Source organism: Vicia villosa, linkage group LG1 (assembly GCF_029867415.1).
Source record: "Vicia villosa cultivar HV-30 ecotype Madison, WI linkage group LG1, Vvil1.0, whole genome shotgun sequence".
Lineage (NCBI taxonomy): Eukaryota > Viridiplantae > Streptophyta > Magnoliopsida > Fabales > Fabaceae > Vicia > Vicia villosa.
Genome location: NC_081180.1, coordinates 244082199 through 244109972, shown reverse-complemented (window position 1 = coordinate 244109972; position 27774 = coordinate 244082199). Strand labels below are relative to the sequence as shown.

Below are 27774 nucleotides of genomic sequence, written 5' to 3'. Positions count from 1 at the left end.
TGTTCATTCTGAAGGGACAAGCATGCGTGCAGCTGATGAGACGCCGCCTTAGGTAATTGTGCAAATCTTTTCAAATCTCACGCTAACCCCCACTAACGTCTTTCAGCATTTATGATAAATGATTCAGATTCTGTAACCGTTTCATTCATAATTCCATTGCATACACATTTCAAATCCGATTCTATAAATTGCATTTCAATTGCATACTTTCCCTCTTTTCATTCTCTCTCTATTCATATTATATGCATTTCGGTCTTCTTTTTTCTCTTCATCAAAACCCTAAATGTAAGATTCTCAAGAAACTTAATTGTGCATCAATGGCGTCTTTTTCTACTCAACACATTGCTTCGTCTTCTCAACCACAAGAACAACAGCAACAACAAACTATTTTTGCTCCACTGAAACTTTTCTGATTCCGATGAATGATTTAGAAGTTCTCTGTGAAACAATGGTTGATTTCGATAATCTTCAAGAACATGGTTTTAACTTGAAAAGCAATATGTTGGTTCAAGGCTGGGAACCATTCTTCAACCGTCTAATTGGAACAGTTTACCCAGAATTGGTTAAGGAATTTTGGGTTCATTCAACGTTAATGCCAAAAGCAATTCTGTCTTTTGTTTGTGGCCAAGAAATCTCCATTACAGAAAATCTGATCAGAAGGTTGCTGGGTTTGGAAGGTTGTGAAGGTGCTTCTGGAGCCATCATAAGCAGAACACATTGGGACGCTGTCTATGCTGAAATATTCAAATCTTGATAAGGTTCTACTTGTATCACAGATCTGAAGGATCCCTACAGAATCTGGGCGAAGATCCTTATGGGTTGCATCCACCACAGAAAGGCTACAGTCTCTCCAAATTGTTGAAAGTATTTGTGGGTAAATATTTTCGGTAATATATCGTATCCACAGGGATTGGTTTAATATCACTGCCGTCCTATAGTTGATTATTTTGAGTGAGAAAAGTTAAATGGATTTGTTTGTTTGTTTTCAAATTGCATTTAACAAAAGAATAATTGACTGGTAAAAAGCTTAAAGATGATTAACAATGGTGACGGAATATGTTGAGTTCTAGGGTTCATCAACCTATTCCTATACAACTTATTAATTAATCCTTATTCGAACAATCATTTGAAATATTATCTTCACTTATCCTCAAATATGATTCCATGTCTGCAAATCAAATTAGATAACTTTTACCGGTATGAGATTCGATCTCTCCAAATATCAGTATCGATAATAGTAATTAAGAACGATAATTATGAAAACCTAATCACAATTCCATCTCTGCAAATTGGGATTGAATCAATATAGTAACCTAGGGCAAAAGTTAGAATCTTTTCTTTCGATCAAAGACTCCACGATAATTTAATATAAAAACAAGGTTTCTTATTGATAATAAATTCAAACAATTGTTCATAGGAAAGAATCAATGATATTATATATTCATAGGTTAATTACTACCTTAAACTCAACACGAGGAATTTAGCTCTCCATAGATATGAAGAACACACAAGAATTAATAGAGGGATTCATCTTCATCAATGGAATGTCTTCGATTGGTAAAGATTTGGCCTTCAATTGTTGTTCTTGGCTTCAAACTCAGAATGCTCTCCTAATTTCGCTCACCAAAGATCCCTTTCTTATGAGGCCTAGGGCTTCTATTTATAATATTTTAACTTTGTAACGCAGCCACCGCGCCTCGGCACGCAATGGCGCGGCGCGAACTCAAGGCAGAGAGTTTGGCGCGTCTCGCCCCTTTATTGGCACGGCTCGCCCTTTAATTCTTCTTTCTTCTTTGTGATTCTTCCTCTCTAGAGCTCTACGCCTGCGTGTTTCCTAGTCTTTGCCTCTTAGCTTCAATATCTGCACAAATAACACCCAAAGTGATGCAAGTTGTTCTAAGATTAGCATCGAACCTCGAAAGTTCAATTCTAACTATAAAATCCGTAAAATTCACAAGATCTATTCACTTTTAGCTCAAAAGGTAGTTAATTTAACGCATGAAATTACCATTAATTCACTCCTAACAAACTCTCCCCAACTTAGAGTTTTGTTTGTCCCTAAACAAAATTACTTACCTCAACAAAACATACCAACAATCATGCACAAGTTTTTCAAAAAGGTTTTTCAAGTGGTTCAATTCAGCAACCAAATCGGATACTCCTCGTCTCCCTGCAAACTTAGAACATATACATGAAACAGATTTTGAAAGAAAATTACCTCCAAAAGTTCAAAACACTACACAATTGCAATTGAATCAGCACTAATCACTCACATCAAAAAGTATGATGAATAATAGAGGGGTTAAACACTCATCCAAACAATTAAATCAACAAAAATCCATATCATACGTTCACCATGTTGTTTGCATCAAGTCCTGTGGAATCTAAGAATCAGAAGGTCTTTCCAGGGTTGTAATGTGGTTTAAGATTCAAAGAAAAGAAGACAAACGAGGGTTGTTCCTATTTCAGGGAAGCATCCGAATCATAACTCCTTTCCTTTTCCTTCATACCTTCAACTTTTTCACCCCTTCTTCTTTTTCATTCGTAGCTCGATGTTTCTCTTTTTATTTTCAACAATTATTTTCTCTTTTTTATTTTTTACGAGCTCCGACTTTTTCGTTCTTTGCAAATTACCACCTATAGAATTACTTTTCTTTTGATTATGACTCTCCCCAACTTGGAGATCAACCTGTATTTAGATTATATGAATGCTCCCCTACTTCTATGAAGGTCAAAGAGAAAACACATCACCAAATTTTATGGTTGATGGTCCAAAACAAAACTTTTTATTGAGATCAAAACTCACCAGGTTTTTCCTTGGTGCATATGATGAAATTTACCTTGATCTCAGGCTCAAAGAATGGCTAGCAAGGGATCACACTCTCACAGAAAATTTTTTAAGATGGAATCGGCTCAGAAAAACTCTCAGATTCAAACAAATGCCTAAATCACTTTCACAGATTTCCACAAGCGATGCGACAAACGGTTTAGCATGATACAAACAAGTCAAAATAATTGATGGTCTCCTGCATATAGTAAACAATGGAAAGCTTTCCTCACAATGGTTAAGGCTAAGCCGATCATACAGAATAGTGTACCATAAGGAACTTCTGCAAAGTATTTACTAACAACTTACGTTTCATGCACACAGTAGAAGTTTGAGTTTGAAAATTCATACCTGACTTGTTACTTATTGAAAAAGAACGTGAACTAAAATTTTTTGAACATTCACTCACTACCACTTTCATACATGTTGCTCCATTGTTGGTACTTTGCTTGAGATTTTCTTTGCGTTTTCAGGAATACTCACTCTAAATTGGGGACAACATAAATGAAATAAAATAATTTGCAAAAACAAGGTCAACAATATCATCATATCCGTTAGCAAACATAGAATCAATCTCATCCGCTTTCTCTTGTGGTGGGTTATTGGTTTGAACACCTGCACCCCCCCCTTACTGGACAAGGGTTGGGTTCCAGCCAACCATAATATGTGCCTTAGCTCTCCAGGGACGGGAGACTTCTCCCCTTAGGCGCAGCAGATACGTTAGTGCGGATTCTCAAACGACCGCGCCTTGCCTAGTTACACCCGAGGCGCGCCAAACTCTCTGTTTGGCTTCGCGGCGCGCTTCTTTGCTCCCGCGGCGCGCCAAACTGTCTGTTTGGCATCGCAGCGCGGTGATTGCACTCACATAGCGGGTTTGCGAAGATATGATGATGCATAAAAAGAATAAATGAAAAAACAAAAGAACTTACTCCGTTGGGTTGCCTCCCAACAAGCGCTTCGTTTAACGTCGCATGGCTCGACGGTTGATATCTTTCTCTTATATGCTCAAAAGTGAGATTGTGCACACTTCTCTATCAAATTCTCCCCCAAGGTAGTTCTTTAACCGTTCTCCATTAACGGTCTAGCTTTCTTTAGTCTTACTATCCTCAATAGTAATAGCGCCATATGATTTAACTTCCTTGATTAAGAACGGTCCTGACCATTTAGACTTTAGTTTCCCTGGGAAAAGCTTGAGTCTTGAGTTGAATAGTAGAACAAGGTCTCCCACTTTGAACTCTTTCTTCTTGATTCTCTTGTCGTGATACCGCTTCATATTTTCTTTGTACATCTTATTGGATTCATATGCTAGGTACCTGAATTCTTCAAGCTCATGGATTTGATTCATCCTTTTCTTATAAGCCAAGCTATCATCTCTATTAAAGAATCGTAAGGCCCATAATGCCTTGTGTTCCACCTCAACCGGGAGGTGGCATGCTTTACCGTAGACCATTTGAAATGGAGATGCACCAGCTGGTGCTTTGTATGTTGTCCTATAGGCCCACAAGGCATCATCAATTCTTAACGACCAGTCTTTTCGGGATTCTGATACAGTCTTCTCCAAAATATTCTTGATTGCTCTATTTGAGATCCCTGCTTGCCCGTTGGTTTGGGGGTGATATGGTGATGCTATCTTATGGTTGATATGATACTTATCCAGCACTTTAGCTACCTTCTCATTAACAAAGTGAGATCCACCATCGCTTATAATCACTCTAGGCATCCCAAAACGTGTGAATATGTTTCGATTTAAAAATTTTAGCACCGTTTTGGCATCCGCTTTTTGTGTAGCGATGGCTTCTACCCACTTGGAGACATAATCCACTGCAACTAGAATATATTCATTAGCAAAAGATGGAAGAAAAGGCCCCATGAAATCTATGCCCCAACAATCAAAAACTTCTACTTCAATAATGGTTTGAAGCGGCATCTCATCACGTTTACTTATCCCTCCAACTCTTTGACATTTGTCACAATTCTTTGCATGATGGTGGGCGTCTTTGAAAATAGTAGGCCAGAAAAATCCGGATTGGAGAACTTTTGTTGCCGTCCTCCATCCGTTGAAATGCCCACCACTAGGTGCATTATGACAGTGCCACAAAATTTGTTGTGCTTCTTCTTCAGTAACACATCTTCTTAAAATGCCATCCTTACCTATCTTAAACAAATATGGGTCATCCCATACATAATATTTTGCATCGGCTACCAACTTTTTCTTCTTATTCCAATCAAAGTTTTCTGGTATGATACCGGTTGCTTTATAATTAGCAAGATCGGCGAGCCAAGGTCTTATTTGGAGTTGAAAAAGTTGCTCATCCGGGAATTCATCATTTATTTCAGCTTCTTGGTTGGTGACGTTTACATTGACCAAACGGGATAAATGATCTGCTACCACATTTTCTATACCTTTTTTATCCCGGATTTCTATGTTAAATTCTTGCAAAAGGAGAACCCAACGAATGAGCCTTTGCTTCGAATCCGGTTTAGTAAGCAGATATTTAATGGCCGCATGGTCTGTGTGGATTACCACTTTTGACCCAATTAGATAGGATCTAAACTTTTCAAGGGCATACACTATGGCTAACAATTCTTTTTCTGTGGTGGCATAGTTGACTTGAGCATCATTTAACACCTTACTTGCATAGTGTATGACATGAAATAACTTTCCTTTTCGTTGGCCTAATACTGCACCAATGGCATAATCGCTAGCATCACACATTAGTTCAAAGGGGTTTGTCCAATCGGGCGCTACGATCACAGGTGCGGTGGCCAGCCGGTCTTTTAGGTCATTGAAGGCTTGAACACAAGATTCATCAAAATTAAAACAGGTACCTTGGTTGAGTAAATTACTCAAAGGCTTGGCAATCTTTGAAAAATCTTTCACAAATCTTCTATAGAATCCAGCGTGACCTAAAAAACTTCTTACTCCTTTGACATTTATTGGAGGTGGGAGTTTTGAGATTACCTCCACCTTGGCCGGGTCCACTTCAAGTCCTCTGGAAGATACTTTGTGTCCGAGTACAATCCCTTCAGTCACCATGAAATGGCATTTCTCCCAATTTAATATCAAATTGGTTTCAATACATCTTCCAAGTGCCACATCCAAATTATTCAAGCACATATCAAAAGTTTTTCCAAATACGGAGAAGTCATCCGTGAATACTTCAATACTTTTTTCAATGAGGTCGGAGAATATGGGTTGCATACACCGTTGGAAAGTAGCTGGAGCATTACATAATCCAAATGGCATCCGTCTATACGCGAAAATTCCAAATGGACATGTAAAAGCTGTCTTTTCATGATCTTCTAGGTTCACCACAATCTGATTGTACCCGGAATACCCATCTAAAAAGCAATAGTAATTCTGCCCTGATAACCTCTCAAGCATTTGATCCATGAACGGTAGGGGAAAATGATCTTTCCTCGTAGCTTTGTTGAGTCTACGATAATCGATGCACATTCTCCACCCGGTTACTGTTCTTGTTGGTATGAGTTCATTCTTGTCATTACGGATCACTGTCATGCCTCCCTTCTTTGGTACAACATGTACTGGACTCACCGATGCACTATCAGAAATTGGGTAAATCATACCTGCTTCTAGAAGTTTGATCACCTCTTTCCTAACTACCTCTTTCATTGTTGGATTTAGTCTTCTTTGCGGTTGAGATACCGGTTTGAATTCTTCTTCTAACATAATATTGTGCATGCAATAGGCAGGACTTATTCCTTTCAGATCCGCCAATACCCATCCAATTGCAGCTTTGTTCTTTTGGAGAATTCGAATGAGTCGTGCCTCTTCGTCTGGAGTCAACTTAGAACTGATAACGACAGGTTTATCTCCTTCTTTATCTAGAAATACATACTTCAAATGAGATGGGAGTAGCATTAATTCTATCTTTGACTCTTTAACTCCTTTTTTTAACTCCAAATCTTCTATCTTTTCCGCCTTTGTGACCGTGTTGCCACCTTTTTCTAATTCCTTTAAAAACAACTCAATCTCTTTTTCTTCTTCTTGAGTAAGTACATTGAAAGATTCAACAAGAGATCTCTCTAAAGGGCTAGATAGATGAATTTGGTCCGCCACTTCCACTACACTCTCTTCAGTAACATCCATGCGAAAGCAGTCATTCTTGTCTTTTGGTTGCTTCATGGCATCGAAGAGATTAAAGCATACCTCTTCATCTTGAACTCTTAACTTCATTATACCATCATCAATGTCGATCATCATTCGGGTTGTTTTCATGAATGGTCTCCCAAGAATGATAGGTGACTCCTTGTCTTCTTCCATGTCAATCACAACGAAGACTACCGGAAACAAGAATTTGTCAACTTTCACTAACATGTCTTGTGCAACACCGTAAGGTAGAGTGGTTGATTTATCTGCTAACTGTAAAGTCATTCTTGTTGACTTCATCTCAATATTTCCCAACCGCTTCACTATTGATAGAGGAATTAGATTGATACTTGATCTTAAATCAATCAGTCTATTCCCGATATTTTGATTACCAATTGTAACCGACAATGTGACTCTTCCGGGGTCTCTTGCCTTTTGAGGAAGGCGTGATATTATGGCACTACATTGTGCATCAAGTAGAACAACTTCTTCTTCTTCCGGTCTTTTCTTCTTTGTTAAGATATCTTTCATGAATTTGGCATATTTTGGCATTTGAGCAATTGCTTCGGAAAATGGAATATTAATTTGTAGTTGTTTAAAAATTTCCATAAACCTTGCATATTGCTTGGCATGGTCCTTCTTTGATGGAGCATGAGGATATGGCAAATGTTGACTGGGTATCACGCTGCTTGCCAACTTTTCTCTACTGCTTTTTCTGTTCAGCTTTTCTTTCTTTTTGACTTCTTTATTCACATTCTCTTCTTCAGCATTAGTATTGATAATTTCATATTCTTCATCTTCTCCGTCATGTTTTTCAGCTTCCTCTTCCGTATTATCTTCAACCACATTCCTTTCAGTTTCATTATTACTTCCTTTTTGTCCAGTCCTTGTCACTACCGCTTTGCAGTGCTCTTTTGGATTCTCTTGAGTGTTGGCTGAGAATGTTGCATTTGACTGATTTGCCTCTTGATTCTTGTTATTCTTCATTGACATTTGTATGAACTGATTCATGGTCTCTTCCAACTTAGATTGTCCTCCTTGTTGTTGTGGCGACGGTTGAGTGTAAGGTTGAAAGGCTTGTTGTTGGTATCCCTGATTCTGTGGCCTTTGTTGATAACCTTGATTGTTATTCCTTGGTGGATATCCTTGTTGATACGGAGGATTCTGATATTGATTCTGCCTTTGTCCTTGGTTATTGTTCATGTATTTCACTTCTTCTTCCAGAACTGGTGGATAGAATCCTGTTTAATGATCTCCCTTGCATAACTCGCACTTAGCAACTTGATAAGAATTAGATACCCCATTCAGCTCCTTGATTTGTTGTGGTAATTTAGACATTTGTTGTGCCAAAAGTTCCACTTGTGATGTTAGTAGCTTATTCTGGGCCAGCAGAGCATCACTGTTGTTCAACTCCAATACTCCGGGTTTCCTATCTCTGACCGTTCGATCATGGTTGCCCTGACGATCATTTAGAGCCATTCGCTCTATTATCTGAGTAGCTTCAGCAGGTGTCTTGGACATAAGTGAACCACCAGCTGTGGCATCCAAGAGTGTCTTGTTTGTAGCTGTGAGACCGTTACGGAACATGTGGATTTGATCAACTTCCGCAAAACCGTGTCCTTTGCACTTTCTCAACATAGCTTTATACCTTTCCCATGCTTCATTCAATGATTCATTACTGCCTTGAGAGAATACTTCTATCGCTGTTTTTGCTTCAAAGAATCGATTTTGAGAGTAAAACCTTTCCAGAAATTTTTCTTCTAAGGTATTCCAATCAGTCATCACTATTTCGGGTTGATCCAGATACCAATCTTTTGCCTTAGATAACAAAGAGTGTGGGAACAACCTCTTAAACAATGTTTCTTCATCAGCTTGAGCTACACCAGTTGTACCTGCTAACTCATAGAATCTAGTAAGATGTGTATACGGATCTTCGTGATCTAATCCGGAGAAAGGGCTTGCACAAACCAATTGTATGATACCAGTCTTCAATTCGGAAGTCCGCCCGTTGGCGGCAGTTCTAGCGAACTGTGGGTTGAGCCTTGGGCTATTAGCACATGGACCAGTAGCAGCCATGTTGACAACAGTAGGTTGTATAATAACTTCTGGTTCTTCTTCCGTGAATAGTTCGTGAAAGAAGAGTCCTTCTTGCGACTCGTCAATAGCTTCAAGTTGTTGTGACGATGTCGCGGTTGCGTTGTCTCTTGTTCTTGCTATGTTTGCTCTTCTTCGTGCTTTGCTGTTTAATCTCCTAGCGGTCCTTTCGATCTCGGGATCAAAAAGAAGTTGATCACTGGTGACTTTACTGCGCATACACGAATTTCTATACAAACTAACAAATGAGTGAAACAACCAAATCAATGAAATAGTAACAAAAACTCAAAATAAAAACTATTGCAATGCGTGCAATATTGACACCAATCCCCGGCAACGGCGCCAATTTGTTGAAAGTATTTGCGGGTAAATATTTTCGGTAATATATCGTATCCACAGGGATTGGTTTAATATCACTGCCGTTCTATAGTTGATTATTTTGAGTGAGAAAAGTTAATTGGATTTGTTTGTTTGTTTTCAAATTGCATTTAACAAAAGAATAATTGACTGGTAAAAAGCTTAAAGATGATTAACAATGGTGACTGAATATGTTGAGTTCTAGGGTTCATCAACCTATTCCTATACAACTTATTAATTAATCCTTATTCGAACAATCATTTGAAATATTATCTTCACTTATCCTCAAATATGATTCCATGTCTGCAAATCAAATTAGATAACTTTTACCGGTATGAGATTCGATCTCTCCAAATATCAGTATCGATAATAGTAATTAAGAATGATAATTATGAAAACCCAATCACAATTCCATCTCTACAAATTGGGATTGAATCAATATAGTAACCTAGGGCAAAAGTTAGAATCTTTTCTTTCGATCAAAGACTCCACGATAATTTAATATAAAAACAAGGTTTCTTATTGATAATAAATTCAAACAATTGTTCATAGGAAAGAATCAATGATATTGTATATTCATAGGTTAATTACTACCTTAAACTCAACACGAGGAATTTAGCTCTCCATAGATATGAAGAACACACAAGAATTAATAGAGGGATTCATCTTCATCAATGGAATGTCTTCGATTGGTAAAGATTTGGCCTTCAATTGTTGTTCTTAGCTGCAAACTCAGAATGCTCTCCTAATTTCGCTCACCAAAGATCCCTTTCTTATGAGGCCTAGGGCTTCTATTAATAATATTTTAACTTTTTAACGCAGCCACCGCGCCTCAGCACGCAATGGCGCGGCGCGAACTCAAGGCAAAGAGTTTGGCGCGTCTCGCCCCTTTATTGGCGCGGCTCGCCCTTTAATTCTTCTTTCTTCTTTATTATTCTTCCTCTCTAGAGCTCTACGCCTGCGTGTTTCCTAGTCTTTGCCTCTTAGCTTCAATATCTGCACAAATAACACCCAAAGTGATGCAAGTTGTTCTAAGATTAGCATCGAACCTCGAAAGTTCAATTCTAACTATAAAATCCGTAAAATTCACAAGATCTATTCACTTTTAGCTCAAAAGGTAGTTAATTTAACGCATGAAATTACCATTAATTCACTCCTAACACAAATTACATTAATCAAGATCAACAATACATTCTGTATTGTATTGGTAAAGGAGAGAAGGTGGATCTTCCTTACATTCTGTTTATCCACATGTGGAACCATGTGAGAGATTCAAGAGAACAAGCCAGACTAAAGACTCCCAAGATCAGAAGGAACATCATCCCTCTAGGAAGACTAATTTCTGACATTATGATTGAGACAAATCTGGTGCAAGATCTGCTGGATGCTGGCACAGTTAAAGCTCTGGTAGCAACATGTGGGAGCACAATGAATGCTCACACTCTGAAAAAGATGAAATTGACAAAGAACATTGCTGTTTCTCCCAGAGTGGTGAAAGAAATCTTGACTAGAAGGATTTCGGCTATGGCTGATTTTGAGCTTTTCTACAAGAATGAGCATCCCCACACTGTCCTCTTTTATCTGGAAAAGTGTCTACAGGATGGCTCTGAGTATGATCCTATATGGGTGAGCAACAGAGTGCTTCCCACTTTAGCTGATCAAGATCCTTCAAAGTAGAAGGAAGAAAAAGAGAAGAAGAAAAGGAAGAAAGAACAGCAAGAAGGAAAAGAAAGCAGAAGATAAAGAAAAGAAAGAAAAGAAAGAGAAGAAGAAGAAGAAGAATAAAGAAAAGAAAAAAGAGAAGAAGGACAAGGAAGAAAGGAAGGAGAAGAAGAGAAAGTCTGTTGGAGACGGACCTTCAAGGCCTCAGAAGAAGAAGAAAAAATCTTCAGGTATTTCTATATCTGAGTCTATTTCTGTTCCTGTTTTAAATTCTGAAAACATATAAACAGAACTTCAACCAGAAAAACAACATGATTCTGATCAATCAAATAACTCCCTCAAAGTACCCAGATCATCTAAAGCTTTTCAAAAGCTTATAGATGAAATAGACAATCATGTTGAATCTGAACCAGAAAAATCACCAGAAAATCCTCCTCAAACCACCAGAAAATCTCCACCATCTGCTTCCTCCAAATCCAAAGGCAACCAGCCTATCCATTCCTCTGATCCCATTCTCAATCCAACGCCTCTAAACACCATCTTTCCCAATGAAAACATATTCTCATCTGCTCAACTTCCACCTTCTGAAACTCAACCACAACCCACCTATCAATCTTCTGAACACCACCCAGAAGTTGACACTCCTGTGTTTTGCAACTTCAACCTTTCTTCATCACCCTCATCCCTATCATCTGACTCATTCTTTCGCAAACCTCTACCCTTTAAACCTACTCCCTAGAATTCTTCATCCCCATCTTCAGTTGTTGTAGTCCTAGAATCTGACAACGAGGCAGAATCTTCACCCCCTCCATCCTCTTCAAACCCTCATCTTCTGTTTGAAAGAGCCCCTGAACCATATTTCATCCCCAACCTAGTAGATCCAATAACCATCCTCATAACCAACCCTCCTACACCTTCTATTGATATGATAGGGTTAGAATATCTGAAGACTGTCTATGATTCCAAGCTGGATCATGTGGCTGCTGGAAAGCTCTGGAAGGCTTTCTCTGAAGATGTGCAAACAGATCTTCTGGATCTCCAAAATGATTGTCTTACTGCTGCTCCTGGTCCTGCTGGTCTGGCTCTAGAGTATGGTCATGGCAAATACTTTCATCAAATTTTTGACTGGAAGCCTTTGGAAGAAGCTCCATTTATTGATGACATGGAAGTGGAATCTGCTAATAGTCCTATGGAAGTTGATAATCTTTTGCCTCAGGTAGTCTGGACTCCGAAGACGTCTCTGGAAACTTTTGATGATATGGAAGTAGATTTTGATTATGTAGTTCTGACTGGGGACTTTCGAACGCTGTTTGAATGGTTCCAGGAGAATCCTCTTGAGGAAAATCCTGGTGTGGAGAATCATGCTGAAGAGCATCCTGCTGAAGAGATTCCTGTTGAAGAAGATCCTATTGCTGATAATCAATTGGTTCAAGCATCTGGTATCCCTACTGCTATTGAGGAAAATTCCGGTACTTCTTCTGCTGGCCCTTCAACCTCTGCATTGTTGGCAACTCTGCAAGATCTTCAGCAAAACCAGGCAACTGTGTTCGGTCGTCTGGACAAGCAAGATGAAACCAATGCTGAAATCAAGGCTTGGATGCAAAGATCTGAAGACGCTGCCCAGAAACAGGCAAACGACACTACTGAGATCAAGAATCTTCTAGCAGCCCTAGCTTCTAAGCTTAACCAGTCTTAGTCTGTGTCTTTGTTTAAGGTCCTCTTTGTTTTCTTGCATCTGTTTTCCTTATCCATTGCATCTGCTTGTACACATTCTGGATATTCAATGAAATTTCTTCCTCCATCTTTTATGTCTTTCATCTGAATCTTTTATTTATATGCTTTTTGATGTTATGACAAAAGGGGGGAGAAACGTACGACTTGAATTGATTTATTATATCAGTTGTTGGGCTTAAGTCTCAACATTCCTAACAAATATTGCAAAGTCTTTGTCTCTGATAGTTTTGCAGGAATGTGATAATCTGAAAAAGCTTAAAAAGGGGATAAACAAATTTTAAGAGAATCTTCCAAAGATCTGAAGCAAACAAAGCTCAATGTTCTGATACAAGATTTTCCAAGATCTGAAGCAAGCTATGCTCTGATACAAGAATTTAAAGCTCTGCACAAAATCTGAAGCAAGTCTTTTTGATGCTCTGATAAAGTCAAGTGCTCTAAAGAAAAATTCAAAGCTTTGAAGCTGTCCAATGGAAGCTCTGAAAGAAAACTCTGAATCATCTGAAGATTAAAGTTCAATGTGAAAGTCTCTTCTGAAATGGAAAATACTCAGGAAAGTCTTTTATTTATAAACTCTTCTAGTATTAATTTCAGGGGGAGATTGTTAATCACAGGGGGAGACATACTCACATACTCTGATTAATATGCTTTTATGCTATATCTGTGTATTGTCTTTTTCATCTGATATTCTGGATACAAATTCATATCCATTCTGTATGTTTTTGTCATCATCAAAAAGGAGGAGATTGTTAGAACATGAAATGTTCTGATCAATATTTCTAGTTTTGATGATAACATTATATATGAATTTTGTATAAGACAAATTGGTACTCTAATTATTCACGTTTTCCATTTCAGGAAAAGTCTAACAGAGTATGCACAAAATCAGCATTCAGAAGCTCTGACCCAAAAGATCTGGATGAATTCGTCGGAACATGGTCTGGAAGACATCTGAAGATGGTCTTGAGAAAATCAGAACATGATCTGGAAGGCATCAGAAGATGGCAATCAAAAGCAAGGCTCTGAAGATTTGATGGTATCACGCTGCAAGGAACTTCCAAAGTCTGCTGACTGAAGTTATATTTTGCATCAACGCTGAAGACTCTGATATTCAAACGTCACTCTCATAATCTGAGTCCAAAATCAAGTACAAGATGAAAAAGCTACAACGTCAAATATGAATTGACAAAAGGTACGTTAGAAGCTACAAAAGGCAAAGTCAACAAGAGCAGTTGATACAAGGCTCGAGGTAGTTGACAAAAGAGTGAAACATTACATGCAGCAGTGTACTATTCACGTAACGCATTAAATGCTCCTCAGCGGTCACTTTTCTCATTGCCTATATAAGAGAAGCTCTGGACGCTGAAGAACAGATAACTTACGCAAAAGCAATCTTATGCTACCAAATTGTTTCTACACGTTATCACACATACATCAAAGATCTTCATCTTCAACCTCACAAATATTGTAATATTTTAGTGAGTGTTAGAACTTAATCTTGAGAGTAAATCACTTGGATATTATAGCTTATTAAGAAGCACTTTAAACTCTTGTAACATTGTTCAATATTTTGTAAAAGAATACATAGAGTGATCAAGTTGTGATCAGCATACTCTAGAAGACTTAGAAGTTGTCTAAGTGGAAAACCATTGTAATCAAAATTGATTAGTGGATTAAATCCTCATTGGATGTTGTCATACCCCAAATTTAACCACTTTATTTTCGAAGAAATCAAATAATTTTCAAAATTGAGTCTTATAAATTTCTTTGGTTTATTTTAAATTTTTATACTAACATTTTAATTTATATATTAGAAGTTAGATTTTTATATTATTATTGTTAACTCTAAAAGGGGTGTCTAAAAGAAAAAAGAAACCTATGGGCTTAACATGCAAATTGGTTAGTATATTTATGTGTAATATATATTTAGGTTATATTTAACTAGTTTGTTAGTGTAGCTATTTCTTTGTTAATTATTAAAAGTATATAAACATCTAAAAAAAAGGGGAGAATTGTGAGTTTTTTTTTTTGGACGATATTGTTAGTCTTAATTAATAATATTAGGATAACATTGCTAGTTTTTTTTATCAATCTTAGTTTAATTAGTGTTTTAAAAAGAGAATAAAATAAAAAAACGCGTTCTTTTTGTTTGATTAGCTTAGTTAATATAAAAATGTGTATTTTATATTATTATAAAGGTATTGTCAACAATTACTTAAACATCTTTCTCTTTCAGCATTTTATTATCGTTATCAATATAATTAATTAATTATCATTTATTATTATTATTATTACTGAGTCTTTGTTTTGTTAAGTGATTAATTAAATTTAGGCTTAATTGCAACTTTAATCCTCCTATTTTGTCTTTTTCTTGATTTTCATCCCTCTATTTTAAAAATCACTATTTTAGTTCCTTTTTTAAGTTTTCTGTGCAATTTTCGTCCCTCTATTTTGTTTTTTTCTGCAAAATTAGTCCCTATTCCTGTCTCTTTTTCATTAGAAAACTCAAAAAGAGGACCAAAATCGTGGTTTTAAAAATGGGGGGACTAAAATCGAGAAAAAGACAAAATAGGGGGACCAAAGTTGTAATTAAGCCTTAAATTTATTAGGTGATTATTTTGTTAAATAAACAATTAATTGTGTTGACCAAGTCAAAATAGGGTTTAGAACCTTTTCTTCTTCAACCTCCGAGAACGGCCGCCACACACTACCACAAACCCTAACTCTTTCTTTCAAATCCAAATCCAATTCTTGACCAAACTCAAATAAAACGAATCCGGAAAACAAATTGAATATGAGTATAAACAATTAATTGTTTCCATTTATAAGTGAACCAAATCAAATAACAAGCTTTAAACAGAAATTGAATCTTTCCTAATCTAAAATAAAACCGAAAATTACAACAAATCAAACCTATAACTAATTTCTGAATCTAATCTAATTCTTCCTAGGGGTGCTCAAAACCAAACCAACCCAATAGAAAACCGCAAACCAAACTAAATCAAACCGAAACCGCAAAAAACCGCATTTGTTTCGGATTAGTTTGGGTCATTTTTTAATAAAACCGCACGGTTCGGTTTGCGGTTTATATTTTGTAAACCAAACCAAACCGAATCAAACCGCATTATGTTACAACCTAAATTTTACTTAACTCACATCCAACCCAAAATTAAACCTATTATACATTAGCCTTATGAATACGAACAATTTTCTCATCCTTACACATAATTTCAGTCTCGATCTTCTCAAATCTCTAATAAAATTATTTCACCTTCTTTGTCACATACATCTTCCCTCTTCTTCTATAATCTTTACTCTCCTATATTCTTTCTTTTTCACCTTCTCATTTTTATGTAAATGTTCCGTATTTCAGTTTCATTTTTATCGCACATCTTCTTCTCTAATCTCTCAACACTTTTTCTTTTTCACCTTCATTAATCTTTCGTCTCTTCTATTTTTTTTTTCATTTTAATAATTTTATATTGTTTTATGCTATTATTTTATGTTTAATATTCCACTTTTGTCTAATTTAATTTTTACATATTACATGGAAAATTGTTGTCAAAATATGACAAGTTTTGTTGTTATTTGTTAGTGTATAAATGTCTAAATATAAAATTATGTTGTCATATATATATATATATATATATATATATATATATATATATATATATATATATATATATATATATATATATATATATATATGTATGTATGGCTCAATAAAATATTTGTAAGAAACCGAACCAACCGAACCGAACCAAACCGCATTAGTTTGATTTGGTTTGGTTCGGATTTTTTTTAAAAGTCAACCGAACCAAACCAAACCGCACTATTTTTTCTCTTGCGGTTCGGATGATTTTTTTCGTCAAAACCGCTCAAACCGCACCGCGAGCACCCCTAATTCTTCCTAATACGAATCAAACCCTAACTATATAAAGGAAACAAGAACTCAGAAGAAGGGGATTTTTTTTTGGAGGGGAGAAAAAAGGACGGAGAAAATCGAAAGAGGGAGCTACTGTAAAAAAGGATCCGACCTTCAAACCTTCCGCTGGAAACCTTCCGCCGCAACTAAAACCAGCCGCTCCACCACCGTGGCCGCAACTCACCGGCAAACCCCCTCCATGCGATACTGTTTTGATTGCCACCGCAGGTACTGCCTTTCTCCTCCCATCTTACTAATCTTATGGCATAAATCAAAATTGGTTCAGATTAATGTATAATTGCAGTTTTGCTTTGAGTTTTGATAGTTTTTGTTTGGAGTTTGATGAGAGATGTGGTGTGGTTGTTAGAAAAGAGGAAGAATGATTGAAGAGAAGGAAAAGTATAGATCTATTTTGTACTTAAATTTTCTTTTACTACTAATTTACTACTTGTTTCATTTCATTTTGTTTTTTTAGTAAATAAGCATTGCCACATGTCTTATTATTTCGGGGATCTATATAATTCCCCTTCCATTTTTATGCTTTTATTTCTTTTTTTTTTTTTAATATTATTATTACTAATATTATAGGTTCTAGTCTAGAAAGAATATTGAATTTGACTAATTCATCACTTGATTCAAGCCCATTAACTTTTTACACCATTTGGGATTACCATTTACACTCTTTATGAATTTAGTCTTTTTATCTTTTTTAATTTAATAGTTTAACTTATTTTAATTAATTATCTAAAAATACAAATATAAAATACAAAAAAAATCTAATTCCTCCCGTATAATGATGGGTAAAAATCTTATCCCGTCTTCGAATCGGTCGACTCTCTATGTCGCTCCGATCAAATATCCAACAAACTTAATTAATTCTCTTCTCGACCCGACTAAATCTATTGGTCGCATTAGACAAGAGATAATCTAATTACAAATTTAAAATACATTTTATTTGCTGCCCGCGACGATCGAATCTATCGGTCAGAGTAACCAGCAATACCCCATTAATCCGTTAGCTATAGTGGTCAAATCTATTGACCATCGCATCTAACGGTGCCATATCAAATCAGGGTTGTACGCCCAAATCTAAAACATTCCCAAACACTTCAAATCAAACTACGGATTTTCATCCTTTTCGACAAGGCAACTCAAAATGCCTTTCAAATCAAATTCAAAACTACGATAGGCCATTCAAAAAGCCTTCAAACCATATCATATCGAATCCAAAGGTGTACAACCCTGTGCCCGAACTACGTTGACTCTGATTCTCCCTAAGGAGATACGTAGGCACTTGGTAACAAGGCGAGTCTCCCCCCTAAAATCTCAATTCAGTTCAAATCTCAATTTTCGACCTATTCATTTCCTTAGCTATTAAACCCTATTATTTTAGCCATAAACTGTTACCTTAGATTCAAAGCCATAGGAAAGGGTTGAGGGTGCCTAACACCTTCCCTCGACCTGATTATAATAACTTACCCCGATCTCTAAACTGCGTAGGGTTTCCTATTCGCCCTTCAGAATAGGTGGCGACTCTAAGTCTTTATTTTTATGGCAGGTTGCTAAAGAGGTAAATCACTCTGTCAGGGGTGGACTGGAGTAGTTTGATCAACAACGAACCAGGATAAAAATATTTGTGTGATTATTTTTCATCTACCATTTTCTAGAATCAACCCTTATTCAATCACCCCCCCTTTCTAAGTGTTTTTCACCCCTTCATTTCTGACTCCAAATCTTCCATTCACATAAGAGATTCAAGTTTTTCAAGAGATCCAAGCACTTCAAATTTTAATGGTTTGTCATCATCAAAAAGGGAGAGAATGTGAAGTCAAGACTCCATCTATTTTGTTTTGATGAAGACAAAGTAATAATCAAATGATCATGACAAAAGTATGGAAAAAGTCTAAAGTGCATTTAATCAAATCAAATACTCAAAATTCATCATGTGTGAAAGCTAGCATCAAAGAATTCAAGAATAGCATTGATCTTGATTTATTGAGGTATTGTTAGCTGAAGATTTCGTTTTGCAAATATATGGTTCTTCGAAGAATAAAAATTCGAAGAAGAGATGGTTACTGATGACCATCGTTTGAAGATAAGAAAATGGCTCCTGATGGCCATGCTTCGAGAGTGAAGATTTCTAAGTCACAGCGGAGATGATGAACACTGAAGCTCATAGGAGTACATGTCTTCGAAGACTTAGGCAAATTTCATGAAATATGTTAAAGTATTACTAATTAGCGTGTTTTCGTAGTGTTTTAATGTTAAATACACTGCCACGCATCGAAGAAGGACTTAGGCGGGAAGATTTGAAATTCGAAGACGGTTTCGTAACTGTCTAACAACAGATGGCATCCCTGGAGTTCTTATGAGAAACGTGGCATTAGATTAGCGTAGGGCCGTTAAGGTCGAAATTAGTATAAATAGGAGTCTTAATGTTAAGATTCTGGGTGTTCATTTTGTACAAATCACTCACATATCACTCAAGTATCAAGTGTTAAAGAGAAAGAGTTTGCTGAGAAATGTACGTATGACACCACCATTTTAATACATGTGTATTCCCTTTTCGTTTTCAGATATCTTTTCAGTATTATTGCATTTCATTTACTTCTTGCCATTTACATTCTTGTACTGTTATTTTCATGTCATTTACTTTTGAAGTATTTAATATTTCTGCAATTTTAGATTCTTTGTACTTTAAACAGTTTTCGTTTCATGTCTTATTTTTACTTTACCCTTTTGTTGAAGTTATACTTGCATATAACAAAGTCACTATCAAGTTTACTTGTTTTATTCGAAGAAACTCTTATTGACAAAGATAAATCATAAATATGGTTCGAACGGCCATTGATAACAATCTTTTTGACTATGTGTCCTAGGATCAATCTAGTCGATCCTGCGAGTAACCAAATCATATTTACTTATAGTTTGGAAGACTAGCGGTTGTTTACCGGAAATCACCGTAAACAAATTGGCACGCCCGGTGGGACTGTGTCAACCAGATTGTTTTTAATCAATTGTTTTATTTTTGTCTAGAAAATATCAAGACCTTGTATGAACCTTAGGAACGGTAAGTTAACGAACAATGCACAACCGATTCCCAAACGAAGGTACAACAAGAAAATGGTCGTCACGACCAGTGCAGGGGGAGATCAAGATCCCCCACAAGGTTCAGGATCAGGCGCAGCAAATTCGACTTCCACTCAAGGAGCACGGGATATACCAGGTCCAAATGGGTCAAGACCTGCAGATAATTCCCAGGCCATCCCTGAGAATAATACAGGACCATTAGGGACTGTTCCAGTTTCAGTGTCGACCACTGCACCTTCATCCACAAGCGCAGAGGATATACCGTTTTCCTCGACAAATGCTGCAAACAACTTGTTTAGTCAAGGCACAAACTCTGCTTTCGAATGAAGGCCAAATAACCCATACGGAATGCCATTCCCATATGGAACAGGCGTACGAGGGGCTGGGCCTACATATGCTACAACTAATAATGCGACGTTTTTGCCAAATGTTGGTTCAGTGGGTCGAAGTGCACACAACACTAGTTTTTCTACCCAGATACCCATGTTTACCACAAGTAACCAAGCAGCATTCCGGCAAGAAATGGATGCAAGCAACCATGATATGTTAGGGGCTTTGGCCAAAGAGTTGGCTTCAATTTTGAACCCACTAGCGACGAATATTGCTAGCACAAATCGGGAAAACGTGGAGACTTTCCAAAAGATATCATCTCAAATGAATCGAATGGCAGATTTCATGGGAGTGCCACCACCCAGAAGAAAAGACAAACAGCCTTCGAATCAAGAAGTGAGGCCTGTTTTGGAGCGTATACAAGATGTGGATCCCCCATTTAGGACAGCCACTAGGGATGTAGGCCCCTCACGAAGAACAGAAACGATCGAAGGAACTCAAGTGATTAATTTAGAGGCTTCGAATCAAAGAACCGTTCCCATTCGACAGGAAACGGAAGAAGAAGAGCGACCCAGATTAAGGATTGTGGGTAGGAACGAACATCCAGATGAGATTGTCCAGAGAGTCAGAAGGGAAAATCTGGCTACGGAAAATAACCTAACGGCCATGATAGAAAGGGTTATGGCCAATAATGGCCTTAGTACTGGACTTCGACGTCCAAACTATACGTCCCCCATATCAGATTACATTATGCAGACAGAATTGCCTAGGGGCACTAAGGTACCTAAGTTTACAAAGTTTTCAGGCGAAACTAGCGAGTCAACTGTGGAACATATTGCCAGATATTTGACAGAAGCAGGGGATTTAGCAGGGAACGAGGATTTACGGATCAAATACTTCCCTAGTTCGCTAACAAAGAATGCGTTCATTTGGTTCACCACTTTGCCACCAAACTCGATAGATGCATGGGCATACTTGGAAAGGTTATTCCATGAACAATTCTATATGGGTCAAACCAAGATAAGTTTGAAGGAATTGGCTAGTATTAAGAGGAAGTTTACAGAACCAATTGATGACTACTTGAATAGGTTCCGTCTGTTGAAATCTAGATGTTTCACAACTGTCCCAGAACATGAATTAGTCGAAATGGCTGCGGGGGGTTTAGATTATTCAATTAGAAAGAAATTAGATACTCAGTATCTTAGGGATATGGCCCAGTTAGCAGATAGGGTTCGACAAGTCGAACGCTTGAAGGCAGAAAAGGTTAGGGCAAATAAAAACTATAAGAAGGAAAGGGTAGTGAAGGATAGAAAAACACTTAGAAAGGGGGGGGGGGTTTGAATAAGTGTAGCTTTAAAAACTGGACAGATAAAAATAAATTGCACAGTTATTTTTATCCTGGTTCGTTGTTAACTAAACTACTCCAGTCCACCCCCGCAGAGATGATTTACCTCAACTGAGGATTTAATCCACTAATCGCACGGATTACAATGGTTCTCCACTTAGTCAGCAACTAAGTCTTCCAGAGTCTTCTGATCACACACTGATCACTCCAGGAACAACTGCTTAGATACCCTCTAAGACTTTTCTAGAGTCTTCTGATCCACACGATCACTCTAGTTACAACCTGCTTAGATAACCTCTAAGACTTCCTAGAGTATACTGATCCACACGATCACTCTAGTTCCTTACAACTTAATGTAATCAATTCTAAGAGTATTACAATTGCTTCTTAAAAGCTATAATCACAAACTGTGATATTTCTCTTAACGTTTAAGCTTAATCTCACTAATATATTACAACAGCAATGTAGTGAGCTTTGATGAAGATGAAGATTCTGAGCTTTGAATAGAACAGAGTTTCAGCAAGTTAATATGAGTTGTTTTGTGCAGAATCGTTAACCTTGCTTCTCATCAGAACTTCATATTTATAGGCGTTGGAGAAGATGACCGTTGAGTGCATTTAATGCTTTGCGTGTTCCGTACAGCATCGCATTTAATGTTATACGCTTTTGTCAACTACCTCGAGCCTTGTTCACGCTGTGTCTACTGACGTTGCCTATAATAGCTTTTAACGTTCCTTTTGTCAGTCAGCGTAGCTTGCCACTTGTACTTCCTTCTGATCTGATGTTTGTGAATACAACGTTTGAATATCATCAGAGTCAAACAGCTTGGTGCAAAGCATCTTCTGATCTTCTGACCTTGAAGTGCTTCTGTGCGTGATACCATCAGAACTTCAGTGCTTCTGATCTCATGTTCTTCTGATGCTTCCATAGACCCATGTTCTGATTCTGCTTCGACCATCTTCTGATGTCTTGCCAGACCATGTTCTGATGTTGCATGCTGAACCCTTGAGACAAAGCTTCTGAGCGCTGAATTATGCATACTCTTTATATATTTCCTGAAAAGGAAATTGCATTGGATTAGAGTACCATATTATCTTAAGCAAAATTCATATTATTGTTATCATCAAAACTAAGATAATTGATCAGAACAAATCTTGTTCTAACAATCTCCCCCTTTTTGATGATGACAAAAACATATATAAATGATATGAATTTGCGATCAGAAAGAGCAGACGGCAAAAGACAAATTACACAGCTATAGCATAAGCATATGAATATGTCTCCCCCTGAGATTAACAATCTCCCCCTGAGATAAATAATCTCCCCCTGAAATAAATACTCGAAGAACTTTAATAAAAGACTTCCCTGATTATTTCGGTAGAGACGATCACATAAGCTTCTGTCTTTAGAGAATTCATAGCTTCTGACTTCTGCTTCCATTGGACAGCTTCAGAACTAGAATTTCTTTAGATCCCTAGAACACTCACAGCTTCTGATTCCTGCTTCCATCTAGGACAGCTTCAGAACTTGAATTTCTTTGATCTTCAGAACATTCACAGCTTCTGATTTCTGCTTCCATTTAGGACAGCTTCAGAACTTGAATTTCTTTGATCTTCAGAACATTCACAGCTTCTGATTTCTGCTTCCTTTTAGGACAGCTTCAGAACTTGAGTTTTCTGGATCTTTAGAACATTCACAGCTTCTGATTTCTGCTTCCCTCGGATAGCTTCAGAGCTTGAATTTCTACCAACATCACTTCATGCTAGATTTGTATCAGAACATTGTTGAATGTACCAGAGCATCATCAGAGCATCTCTACATCCTGAAATGTTACAGAACAAAAACTAAACGACAAAAGTCAGCATGAACGAGTCAGAACATAAAATGTATATTAGAACACATGATATGTATCAGAGCCATATAGGCTAAAAAAATGTTATCAGAGCAAATAGAATTTTGTCAGAGCAAATAGACAAATATGGATCAAATTCTATTATCAGTGCTTCTGATTCATTCTTCTTTCTTGCTTCTGATTTCTGAAGCTTGACAGCACTCAGCATGCTTCAGTTTCCATGAGCTTATTCTTTTTACAGAATAACACTTCTTATGGTTTTGCTTCTTGTGTTTGCTTTGAAAATTCTTTTCACTTCTTTATACCTGCAAAACACTTAAACCATATAGAACTTGCAGTTCTTGTTAGAAAATGTGTGGGAGCTTTACCCAGCAACTGATAGATTAATCAAATCATTTATCATTTATCTTTCTCCCCCTTTTTGTCATAACATCAAAAAGAATATTTCAAAAGATTCAGATGAATAAAACGACAAATAAAATCACTGGAATGTAAAAAACAAAGAAACTTTTCATTGATAATCAAAAGATATTACAAAAGGTTCTTATGTTTAACAAGATGAGAAACATTCCTAGCAAATACATAAAAAGTCATCCCAAGAGGAAATGACTACAAAAAAAAAATAAATAAATAAAAACAAAACCCTAGCAAGACACATTCTGTGTCAACCCATCAAGAATCCCTGTGGACTCTTGTCTTCCAGACTAGAACCTCCACTGTAGGAGAGATCCAAGAGACCAAAGAGGAAGAGAGGGACAGTTCACAGACAGAGAGCTACTGTTGCAAACGGGGCTTTCTCTTAACATAGAAGTTAAGAATATCATTCTTAACCTCTTCCCATAACTCAAGAAAGTCTTCTGTCTTTGGATGAACGTTGATAACAACATCACAGAAGAGGTCTGACTTGAGAGGTATTAGGAGAGCCATCCCGAGATATGCAGAGATCTGCCGCCTTTGAGTCATAGATCTTCAACAGGCTTAGAGCAAGATGAAGAGATCCAGACAAAGGATTCAAGATGAATGCTAGGTTTGAACTAGGATTTTTTTTTTTTTTAAAAAAACTTTATGAGGAATGCAGAGAGATAGAGAAGGAAAACAAGGACAAAGTGTAATAGAGAAAATATAAGAGGGAAGGAGAAGCGTTTGAAGAGTATTTAAAAAAAAATAAAATGAAACAAATGATGGATAGCATTTAATGTTACGTGACATGAGGAGAGATAATAAAGACAAATGAGGTGACTAGCACAGTTACCTATGGTCGGCGTCCCTTCAACTGCACGCGCGCTTATCCATGAACAGTAACGACAGGTTTACCATCCCGAGATAAAACGTTACAGCTGTTTTGCTTTAAAAGAGGTTCTGAATCAACTTAGACACTGAAACGTTAGTAATAACCGAATCATAATTTCTAAAAGATTTCAATCAGAACTTCTGATTAAAAAAATAATCCACTTTCATTTCAGAAGATACTCATACATAAGAACTTCTCATCTTCTCATTCTGGGCATAAATCCATACTGATGTTCTTCAGAATGAACTTAAACCTATCTTCAGCCAGGGGTTTTGTAAAGATATCAGCCCATTGATGGTCTGTATCCACAAAGTTTAAAGATATAACACCCTTCTGAACATAGTCCCTTATGAAATGATGTTTAATCTCAATATGTTTAGCCTTTGAATGAAGAATAGGATTCTTAGATAAACATATAGCAGAAGTATTATCACAGAATATAGGAATGTTACTCTCATATATCTGATAATCTTCTAACTGACTCTTCATCCAGAGCATCTGTGTACTGCAACCAGCAGCAGCGACATATTCTGCTTCTGTTGTTGATAGAGCAATAGTTGCTTGCTTCTTGCTATACCAGGAGATCAAGTGACTTCCAAGAAATTGGCAACTTCCTGAAGTACTCTTTCTTTCAATTCTGTCTCCAGCATAGTCAGCATCGCAGAATCCTACTAAGTTGTATTCTATAGATTTTCTGTAAACTAAGCCAACATTAGTAGTACCTTTCAGATACCTTAGAATTCTCTTAACAGCAGTTAAATGAGATTCTCTAGGATCTGATTGGAATCTAGCACACAAACAAACACTGAACAGAATGTCAGGTCTAGAAGCAGTCAAATATAGAAGAGATCCAATCATACCTCTGTATAACTTCTGATCTACCTTCTTACTTACCTCATCCTTACCTAGGATGCATGTTGGATGCATAGGAGTTTTGGCTTCTTTACAGTCTAGAAGATTAAACTTCTTCAGAAGTTCCTTCACATACTTGGTTTGGTGAACATACGTTCCTTCTGATGTTTGATTTATTTGTATTCCAAGGAAATACTTGAGTTCTCCCATCATGCTCATTTCAAACTCAGCCTGCATAGACTCAGCAAACTCCTTTCCAAGTGTAGCATTAGATGTTCCAAAAATAATATCATCTACATATATTTGACAAATTAAAATATCCCTTTTAAAGGTTTTACAAAAGAGAGTAGTGTCCACTTTTCCTCTAGTGAAACCATTATCCAGAAGGAAAGAACTTAAGCGTTCATACCAAGCTCTGGGAGCTTGTTTCAATCCATACAACGATTTCTTTAGTTTAAAAACATGATTAGGAGACATAGAGTCTTCAAAACCAGGAGGTTGATGGACATAAACTTCTTCATCTATATAACCATTTAAGAAGGCACTCTTAACATCCATCTGATAGAGAGTGATGTTATGTTGAGTGGCAAATGAAATTAATAGACGAATAGATTCTAACCTGGCCACTGGTGCAAAGGTTTCTGTACAGTCAATCCCTTCTTGCTGACTATAACCCTGAGCCACCAGTCTGGCTTTGTTCCTTACCACTTCACCTTTCTCACTGAGCTTGTTTCTGAAGACCCATTTTGTACCGATTATATTGAATCCATCTGGTCTAGGAACAAGATCCCAAACATCATTCCTTGTAAACTGATTCAGTTCTTCTTGCATAGCAATTATCCAGTCTGGATCTTCTAGAGCATGATCAACAGAAGTTGGCTCGATCAAAGATACAAGACCTAATTGACAGTCTGCATTGTTCTTAAGGAATGCTCTTGTTCTGATTGGATCATCCTTCTTCCCAAGAATGACATCTTCTGAATGACCAGAGATGAGTCTGGATGATCTTCTGACAGATGGTTCTTCAGAAATGCTTAGATTCTCCAGAGAAGCTGATACTTGATCTTCAGATTCTTTGCTTCTGAGAAGCTCTGCTTCTGATGCGTTGCTTCTTGGCTCAACAACTTCTGATATATCAATATCACAATCTGCAAAATTATCAAACTGCTTTGGTTTTTCAGAACCAAGCTTATCATCAAACCTGATATTGATTGATTCTTCCACAATCAATGTTTCAGTATTGTATACTCTGTAGCCTTTTGAGCGTTCAGAATATCCAAGAAGGAAACATTTTTGTGCTTTGGAATCAAACTTACCAAGATGATCTTTAGTGTTCAGAATAAAGCATACACATCCAAAAGGATGGAAATATGAAATGTTGGGCTTTTTATTCTTCCACAATTCATAAGGAGTCTTATTTAGAATAGGTCTGATAGAGATTCTATTCTGAATATAGCATGCAGTGTTTATTGCTTCTGCCCAGAAATGCTTAGCCATATTGGTTTCATTGATCATGGTTCTGGCCATTTCTTGCAGAGTCCTATTCTTTCGTTCTACAACTCCATTTTGCTGTGGAGTTCTAGGACAAGAGAAATCATGGGCAATACCATTTTCTTTGAAGAATTCTTCAAAGGATCTGTTCTCAAATTCACCACCATGATCACTTCTGACCTTTATGATTTTACACTCTTTTTCAGATTGAATCTGAATGCAGAAATCAAAGAACACTGAATGAGACTCATCCTTGTGTTTCAAGAATTTTACCCACGTCCAGCGGCTATAATCATCTACGATGACTAATCCATATTTCTTCCCTCTGACAGATGCTGTTTTGACTGGGCCAAACAGATCAATGTGCAAGAGTTCTAATGGCCTTGAGGTAGAAACAACATTCTTGGACTTGAATGCAGGTTTGGAGAACTTGCCCTTCTGACATGCTTCACAAAGAGCATCTGATTTGAATTTCAGATTAGGGAGTCCTCTGACAAGATCCAGTTTGTTAATCTGAGAAATCTTTCTCAAACTAGCATGACCTAATCTTCTGTGCCAGACCCACTGCTCTTCAGAAACAGACATAAGACAAGTCACCTTCTGACTCATAAGATCTTGCAGATCTGTCTTATAAATGTTGTTCTTCCTTTTGCCTGTAAATAGGATTGAGCCATCCTTCTGATTTACAGCCTTGCACGACTTTTGATTAAAGATTATATCATAACCATTGTCACTCAATTGACTGATAGATAAGAGGTTATGTGTTAATCCTTCTACAAGAAGTACATTAGAAATGGAAGGAGAGTTACCAGACTT

The 27774-nt window shown here is 37.1% G+C and overlaps 1 protein-coding gene across 3 annotated transcripts in view; it reads left to right on the top strand.

The window, feature by feature from the left end:
• Positions 1-16529: 16529 nt before the first annotated feature.
• Positions 16530-27774, top strand: part of LOC131645062 (uncharacterized) — a 33636-nt gene continuing 22391 nt past the window's right edge. Inside the window, exon 1 of one of the 3 annotated variants that reach the window (XR_009296869.1) lies at positions 16530-16935. Coding sequence is in view for 1 of the 3 variants with exons in the window: in XM_058915717.1 (XP_058771700.1) it covers positions 16907-16935 (29 nt within the window). In the remaining 2 variants the exon portion in view is untranslated. The remainder of the gene's footprint in view (positions 16936-27774) is intronic. The other 2 variants (XM_058915716.1, XM_058915717.1) reach the window with 2 other exon arrangements.